The sequence below is a fragment of the Leptonychotes weddellii genome, unplaced genomic scaffold (genome assembly GCF_054177405.1).
Source record: "Leptonychotes weddellii isolate Sample4059 unplaced genomic scaffold, ASM5417740v2 HiC_scaffold_1309, whole genome shotgun sequence".
NCBI lineage: Eukaryota > Metazoa > Chordata > Mammalia > Carnivora > Phocidae > Leptonychotes > Leptonychotes weddellii.
The window spans coordinates 4,406-13,512 of record NW_027710289.1 but is presented as its reverse complement, the minus strand read 5'-3'; the positions used below and the strand labels follow the sequence as shown (position 1 = coordinate 13,512).

At 39.7% G+C, this 9,107-nt stretch overlaps 1 protein-coding gene across 1 annotated transcript; it reads right to left on the bottom strand.

Moving 5' to 3' along the window:
- Window positions 1-1,660: 1,660 nt before the first annotated feature.
- Window positions 1,661-8,062, bottom strand: LOC102747074 (protein WFDC11; the record flags this gene model as incomplete). The annotated part of the gene is made up of 4 exons (XM_081809739.1): window positions 1,661-1,793; window positions 2,304-2,446; window positions 3,423-3,569; window positions 7,942-8,062. Coding segments are annotated over 4 exons (426 nt in total), but the record flags the coding sequence as incomplete, so codon positions are not given.
- Window positions 8,063-9,107: the final 1,045 nt, after the last annotated feature.

Below are 9,107 nucleotides of genomic sequence, written 5' to 3'. Positions count from 1 at the left end.
TGGAATGCTTTCTAGTTTTAAATATTGTTAACTTTGTGGGGGTTTTTTTGAAAACTCCAATTATATTTATTTATTTAGGTTTTCTTTATCCATCTTCTTTATTAATCTTTCTCTCATTGTTTTTACTTTTTGCATTTTATTTTGCATTTATTTCTTTTTTTTAATTTAAATTCAATTAGCCACGGTATAGTACATCATTAATTTTTGATATAATGTTCAATGATTCATTAGTTGAATATTGTCTTCTTTCATTCTTTTTCAATGCCTCTTGTAGTTCAGCTGAATTTATTCTGTCTTGAAATCTTGTAACAATCTTTATTTCTGAGATGACCTTTAACTTTTTCTTTGATTTTTTTTGTTCTGTCCACCTCTTATTTCAGGTCTTCCTGGATTTTTGGCTACTTATGTGCTGAGTTTTTAAATTTCTGATTCAAGGTATTTTTTTATCTGTTAAAATCTTTGTTTACAGATGTTTATTTAATTAAAGTTGCAGGTGTTGTATTTCCCTTCTCCCTGACAAGATGTTTCTGGTGGGAGATTTTTTTTTCACAGAAATGTTTCCATTTTCATTCATTCTGTTTTCTTTAATAGTAGTTTTACATTGAAGTTGTCTAATATTTTTTCATTAACCTTCTAACATCTTGTTTTAATGGACCAGCAGAGACAGTTTTATGCTCAAATTGTTCTAGGCTTTGGCTACTGGGAACTCTTTAAGGTTATTTCCTGTTTCCCATTCTTTGACTTTATAACATTTCCTTACTTTCTGACCCTAAAAGATACTCCAGTGTCATCTTGTATTTTCTAAGCCTAGTTCTAGAATCAGCCATTTCTCCAAGAAGCCTTGGTCCATTTATTGGAGAATGGTAATAAAAACCAAGATCTGGGCTCCTGGTGTGCTTATTGCTACTGTGTTATCACTGTTCCCAGGCATAGCCAGGAAATATACACATGTGTAACTAATCCATGTATACACTCGTCTATTTTACTTCTGCATCTCTCTGTATATATATTGAGCTGAATGAGGGTTCATATTGATGTCTCTGACTCGAATCCAGTACCCCCAGGGCTCATCTAGCCTTCCATTTTGCTTATTTGTAACTTCTTCTCTCTTAGTTAGAAACAAGGCTCCCATCATCCCCGGTTATTTACTTATTTGTCCAATCTTATATACTATCTTATATACATCTTATATACATGTAAAGTCATTTTAGAATTTTTACGCAGGGGTGCCTGGGTGGCTCATTCGGTTAAGTGTCCCTTTCTTGATTTTGGCTCAGATCATGATCTCAGGATCATGGGCTGGGCATGAGGCCTGCTTGGGATTCTCTCTCTCCCTCTCCCTCTTTCCCTGCCCCCTGCTCATGCACGCTTTCTCTCTCTCTCTCTCTCTCTAAAAAAAAAAAAAAAAAGAATTGTTTACCCATACCCTGTGAGAAACAAATTTACCAGAGATCTGCTCTCTGAAAAACCAAATGAAAGAGCTACTTGCCAGTTACCCATATGAAAATGACATACTAGAAATAAACTTCTATTTTGTGAAACCCATGAGATTAGCCTCAGTTCTAAGGTAATCAAATGAGGAAGCAAGAGTTAGAAGCTATGTAGCCTGTAGGATGTGAACAATTTGGGGGGTATAATAGGGCAATCAAAGAGAGTGGAAGGGAGTTGAAAAAGCCAAAGCCACTGCTGATAAATGAGTTTATTTGTCAAGGATTTGCTCTTGCCCAGCCCTCAGTGTGAACAGACTGGTGTCCTGCTGGGAGGTTAGGGTTTAGACCTCATGCAAAGATTTCCTGCAAGACAGAAAGGTTATATACTCAGAGGCTAAGGGAACTCTGAGGAACAAGCATTCATTCCCAAGCTTAATATTACCCATCCCCACCAAACGCCCGACCTGAGTACTTTATGTAACACCAAGAATTGTACACTTCTGGGGTGGGGAGGTGGGTTTGGTTCATTGAACAGAGAAATGTAGAGATTTGGGGCCTGGCTGGGCCAAAAGGATTCATTGAAAGGTCTGACTATGGAGGCAATGATTAGAAATTTGGACAAAAATTGGGAAGAGAGCAAACAATTGAGTAATATAACGAAGACAACATAGGCATTGATTATATAATGAAAGAAACAATGTGCCCCAAGCTGGTGTCTTGGTTTATTTGCCACTGAACTGCTGTCCAGGCTTAGGGGATATTATCATCCACTATTTTTGTGCCTAGGATTTGGGGTGCCTCAGTCTTCTGTTTATGAATAACAGCATCTGAGAATCAGTGAAGACCCATGCCCAAGCACACCTCCCAACTCACTTTATTTTTCCAGCAGATGTTTCCACAATAGGTCCAGCAGCATGTGTAATTTTTGTTTGTACATTTAAGGGCTCTAGAGCACTTCTTGGTACATTCAATGACACTTGGCTCTCCCCAGCACTCCTCAATGAACATTTCATCCCCTGTAATTGACATGAGATAGAAAGAGGCTGACAGGGGCCACATAGCCAAGGTGGGAAGAGAAGTCCTTCATAAGCTTAACAGCCCCTTCTAGAATCCTAGCCCCACCCAGGTATCCATCTGCCTTATGAGAAAATCCCTGTTGAGCCTCCTCGTTACATCTTCACAGATCTCTGCCTTCTCTGCTCCCACAGGCCTCTGGGCCCTCGTCAAGCCTCCTAGATATAGGATTCAGCATACCCCCCCCCACACACACACACACACTCATGTGTCCTCCTATAAAATCTGCATTTCTGTAATAGGAGACCTCAGGGCCCAAGGCAGCCTCTAGCCTCATTACTATACCTACTTCCTAGTGTGGGAAGCCAGACCAGGGAGAATAAGGAACAGATTCTCTCCCTTTTTCTTCTCTTTCTTGTTGACCCTGCCTTTAAGAACAGCTTCTCACCAAATTTTTCTCTCTCTCACCCATTTTCTTAGCACCCTCCACTGATTCCATTTTCTCATCATATGGCCCTCAACTTTGCCCCACTAGAGAGACATCTCATGTCTCTTTTCTATCTTTTCACATTCTAAAAGATCTGCCACTGAAACTAAGGGTATATATTAAGAAATCCCCCTATAGTACTCATCGAAGTACACACAGCTAAGACACAGAGCTTCTGGAGATATGGAAAGATATGGTAGCCTGACATGGAAAAATAATATGTCTTTATAACTAATTGAATGTATATAAAAGGTGACAGGTACCCATTGCCACTTTCAAGGTTGGAAGAAGAAGCATCGAAGGACCTCAACTTGGACATTCCTTAGATCTCTGTGCATAAAAAAAGTCTCTGAAACTTTAATAGGTGACCCAGGGAAGGTGGGTCCTGAGTCCTGAGTCAGATGTGCCAGACACAATACCCCTTCGCTTGTCCAGGAACAAGCACAGTACCCCCAGGACACAGTACCCCCACCCCCAGGCTAATCACTTACAGCTGTATTTTTCCTTCATCACTCCCAGCACAGACAGTAGCTCCATACAGAGGAATGTCACGAGTTGAGGTGTCCAGAGCTTCATGATGCTGACTGTATGTGTCTGAATATATACTGTCAGGATGTTTATCCCCTTTCCAGTTGCTGCTGGAAATCGAGAGATATAAACAGAGTTGTGAAGCAAGAAGAAGCGCTTATAGAAATTCTTTACTCTTTGTCTACTTATTCTTCCTTGCCCCCCACCCACCCAACAACAGGCACACACCTAAGCTGAACACTGGCTTTGCTAAAAGGTTTCTCTGCATCTCACACTTCATGCTTTCCTTTTATAGAAAAAAAATTATTTTAAAAATGTGTTGCCTTCCCTTGATGAAAAGATAATTCAAATCCAGCTGATAAAATACTTAAAACATAAAAAAGTACAAAGAAGACAATGAAATATTTCTAGCACCCCCACTATGTTGGACTATGTTATTCTGTCTTCTATATGTGCACATAAAACTGAAATCATATCAGGCTTGCTGTCTATATCTTGACTTTTTATTTAAAAATGTGTAACATGATATTCGGGGCGCCTGAGTGGCTCAGTCAGTTAAGCATCCGACTCCTGATTTCTGCTCAGGTCATGATTTCGGGGTCGTGAGATTGAGCCCTGTGTCGGGCTCTGTGCTGAGCTTGGAGCCTGCTTAAGATTCTCTCTCTTCTGCTCCTCCCCCACCCCCCGGCTTGCATGCTCTCATTCTCTCTCTCTCTAAAAGAAAATTTTAATTAAAAATTTTTTTAAATAATAAAAATATGTAACATGATATTAAAATTAAAGTTTTGGCCAAGACCTTTGGATAGCCCCTAAAATGAGCTTGTGAGACAAGTCAACTTAAGATTTAAAGAAAATCTGCTCAAAAATCACCTGCAAAAAATACGTCAAGTACCTGGCCATTTTCCACGTTTAAAACAAGTCAGGATTTTAAGAGTCACCAACCCCTTTTTCGTCATCTTTCTCTCTTGTTTTTAAAGAATGTTGTGCTCTTTTAATTCCAAGTCACTAGAAAGGCTTTAAGAATACCTCCCATAGAGCTTTATATGTGCCCCAAGGTTTTGTGGAGACATAGGCAGATGTCTGAGTCACACCAGAGAAACAAAGGGTAGGAGGCTGGCTGAAGTGACTTATGGCCACAGCAAGAGGCTAAGCCTCCGCTATGGCATTTGATAAGGCAATGTATGCAAGAAAGCCAGTGTGGATTTGCACTAGATTCATGTCAGGCAGGCTGCCTGGGAAGGCCATGGGACCTCAGCAGAAGGAAGTAGGAAGTGACTGGTCAGATGCCTAGGGTCTGGGAAAAGTGTCAGAAAGGAGGTGGGTTCAGCCATATCAAGACAACCACAGGTAAGAAACTTCCATCAGTTGGGGTTGGGGGAAGACTCAAAGAACCCACGAAACCACTACCAACAGAGTCAACTATAAGCAATACTAAGCCCAGAAAGCACAAAGCACAAAAGTACAATACTCCCTGCCAGAAAGAACTGTCCTGACCTCCTCATCTCTTCTCCCTTGTCCACTTCCAAAATGTCACTTAGCCATCTGCAGGAGGAGAGGAAAACTGGTCACTCTCTTCCCCAATTGCAGGTTTCTAGGTGTGGCGGAAGCCACGATTTTAATTCAATTTTCGTATTTTGACTATTGCCTGGGCTTAGACTTTTTTTTAATATATTCTAAGTTTAGGCAGTGTCTAGAAAATTGAAGTTCTATACCCAAGCTCTCATACAGAGGCAGGAAAAGAAGTCACTTTAATGAGTAAATTTAAATGAGACAAAGGACAAACTTTTCAACAGATTATCAGTAACACTCCCTGTGAATATTTTCCCAATATGCTAGTTACACATATCATTCAAATGGTCCCGTTGATCATAAGACATCTGAAAATTTATAATTTCTCTTCTTTAGAAAAAAAAAAATCAATAGGCACCAACTTGCAACTAAAATTCAGTTAAATCTGGTATTAGCTTCAGAGCACAAATGTAGAGATCTAGAAGTGCTGAGTAAAGGGTACTGCCTATTTCAAACCCTACATAGCTGTTGCCAGTTTTCTTCTCCATTAAGACTGGTTTATTGTGCCCATCTTGTCTCACCATAAAAAGGAAATTCTCTCCCACTTGTTACCACACTGAAGACTGTCAGTATTGTGTAGAACAGAGAACAAAATATCGGCACTGGAGTCAGAGAGACCTGGGTTTGAAACCCAACCCCAACGCATTGAGCTTAATTTAAGTTTTGGGATTGGTCTACTACCTAATTTCTCAGAGCCTCAGCTTCCCCCCCTGTAACATGGGGGCAGTGTGAGAATCCACATCGCAAATGTTGAGTCTATGAAGCACCAAGCATAGGGTCTGGCCACAGAATGTGCAAAACAAATGGCCGTTATTGTTGTTATTTTTAGGCTCAGACTCTTTTCTTCTCTAGAGGAGTGAATGTTCATCTCATTAACTTTATTGTGGTCTTTTCTTTAAAAAAAAAAATTTTAACCTATTTGAAATTAATTCTGGTGAGTAAGTGGGGGCCCATATTTCACTCATCTGTCCTCAATTTATTCATCCCACAAATACTTATATTTAATGACTACTATAAGCCACTCTTTCAGACACTGAGGATACAGTAATGAACAAAATTACAAAAAATGCCTGTCCTTGTAAAGCTTACATTCTAGTACAGGGGACAGAAAATAAACAAGATATATAAAAGAAATACATAATAATAGATGGATATCAATGTGAAAGAGGAAAGATAAGAGAGGGTCAAGGACCTGGAACACAGAATATGCAAAATAAGTGCTAACTGTTATTTTAGGCAGCTCACTAGTGATGAGATTCAGGGTTCTGAAGGAAGAGGTTACCTACTGTTCCCCCAAATTTTCAGTCCTCTCCCCACTTCTCTCTCACTCCCAGTCTGGTGCTTCACACTCCCAAGGCCAAACAGAAGGACAGATAAAGGAAACAAAGATAAAAGAGAAGTCTGGATACTATGAATTATATAGTCACAGGAGAGTAATTGTCTCTTTCCTGGCAAGTGACCAATTTTCCCTCAAAATCTTTATTTTTGCTTCCACATTTTCAACAAAGCAGAAGATAACCTACATACATTGGTTGAAATCTCTTCAAATGCTCAAAAATAGACACAATATGTAGAGACATTCCCAAAGGTGCAAAACTCTTTAGAAGGGCTAACTTATTCTCTTCCTTGGCATATGTGAAAAGTTACAAAATAGGAAAATAAAATTTGAGGCATGTGGACCATTAGATGAGTTGTCTTTAACTTTTTAAGAACTATTCTTTGGAAATAATTCCAAAGTTACAAGTAAGAATAGTACCAAGAGCATCTGTATACCATTTGCTTAGGATCACCTATTTTAAGAATTTATCCATAATTACCTCCTCTTTCTCTCCCCTCCTCCATCTTACATATATATATTTCATATATATTTATATATTATATTTTTATGAACAACTTGAGAGTAAATATCACATATCATGGCTCTTATTTAGGAATAATATTTCAGTGAGTATTATAGTAGGGACATTCTCTTACATGATCATAGTGCAATTAATCAATTTCATTAAATTTAACAGTGGTAAAATATACTTTTCTGTATTTACCTAAGCTACCATCAGTTTTCCATTTTATAAATTCACCCAATAACATCCTTTGTCTCTTATGACATTGAAATTTTTGAAGAATACAGCCAAATTTTTTTTAGTTGAACATTCCTCATTTTGGGATTTGTCTGAAATTTCTTCATGATTAGACAGACTCAGGTTATACATTCTCAGTGGGAATACCTAGGTAGGCATTACATAGTGTCCTTCTCAGGATATCACATGTGAAGGGACACAGTGTTCATCTACGTCATCTTTCTCTCTCTTTCTCTTGGTTTCTCCATTTTTTTAAGATTTTATTTATTTATTTGAGGGGCACCTGGGTGGCTCAGTCATTAAGCATCTGCCTTCTGCTCAGGTCATGATCCCAGGGTCTGGGATCGAGTCCCCATCAGGCTCCCTGTTCTGTAGGAGGCCTGCTTCTCCCTCTCCCACTCCCCCTGCTTGTGTTCCCTCTCTCACTGTTTCTCTCTGTCAAATAAATAAATAAATAAATAAATAAATAAATAAATCTTTTTTTTACAAATTTTATTTATTTATTTGAGAGAGAGAGAGAGCATGACAGGGTGAGAGGGCAAGAGGGAGAGAGAAGGAGGGGGCAGACTCCCCACTGAGCAGGGATCCTGTCACAGGGCTCAATCCCAGGACCCCGAGATCATGACCTGAGCCAAAGGTAGATGCTTAACCGATTGAGCCACCCAAGTGCCCCTTGGTTTCTCCATTTGAACAACAAAGATAAGAATCTCTTCCATACAGGGATAGTGTTGGCATGCTCTGGAGCATGATTTGGACAGGGAACTCATCCAACCAAGCCACAAACAAGTGTTTGCTGGTTCCCACTTCTAGCCCCAGGACTCTGACCTCTACCTACCTCTGAAGATGTTCAAGTTGGAAGTGCTGGTAATTATTTGGCTGGTGGATCTTCTTCCTGGCTTCTGGGAACCACAGAGCCCCTGCACAGGGCAGACGATGAACAGAACAGATTTTAAAGACTCAGAATATAATCATGGTCCTGGCTGTGGCAGATCTGTGAGTTCTGCCCCAAGCTATAGTTGGGTACATTCAGAACATTATCACTGAATTCCTATTCAAAGAGTACTTCCTTTTTTCTTTTTTTGCGGCAGAGAATATAGACTGAAACAGAACACTGTGGAATTGCAGGAGACTCCTCTCCACCAACACATACATTTCTGGAAGTCTGGGCGATTGTGGAGGTGGGAGAGGATTTATGTATCTATTTTTCTCCAGCATCCGTGTGAAGACTTTGTAAAGCCCCATCCATCCTTGATACTAATTTCTCCATTGCTAGCATTAGCCTACATCTACCTTATCACTAACGTCTTGTGGCTTTTGTGCTGATAAGAAGAGAGAGGTCTACCAAGAGAGCTTGCAAAAGGCTACATAACATAGAGATTTAAAACGCAAACTTAAGCTGGATCCAAATCCTAGCTCCCACTTAAATTTGGGCAAGTCACTAACCCTCTCTGTGCCTCAATTTCCTTATATGCTAAATGGGGATAATAACAGCACTTTCCTCATAAGGTTTTTGTGAGAGTTCCATGAGTGATTATCTGTTAAGCACTTAGAGACAATGTCTGGCATAGAGGTCATGCTATGTTTGTTAAATAAACAAAAGAAACACTTACCCAATGGAGTGTCAAGAATTATTCAGTTTAAAACCAATATTATTCAGCCATCAGAAAGGATAAATACCCAGCTTTTACATCAACGTGGATGGGACTGGAGGAGATTATGCTAAGTGAAATAAGTCAAGCAGAGAAAGTCAATTATCATATGGTTTCACTTATTTGTGGAACATAAGGAATAGCATGGAGGACATTAGGAGAAGGAAGGGAAAAATGAAGGGGGGAAATCAGAGGGAGAGATGAACCATGAGAGACTATGGACTCTGAGAAACAAACAGGGTTTTAGAGGGGAGGGGGGAGGGGGGATTGGTTAGCCCAGTGATGGGCATTAAGGAGGGCACGTACTGCATGGAGCACTGGGTGTTATACACAAACAATGAATCATGGATCA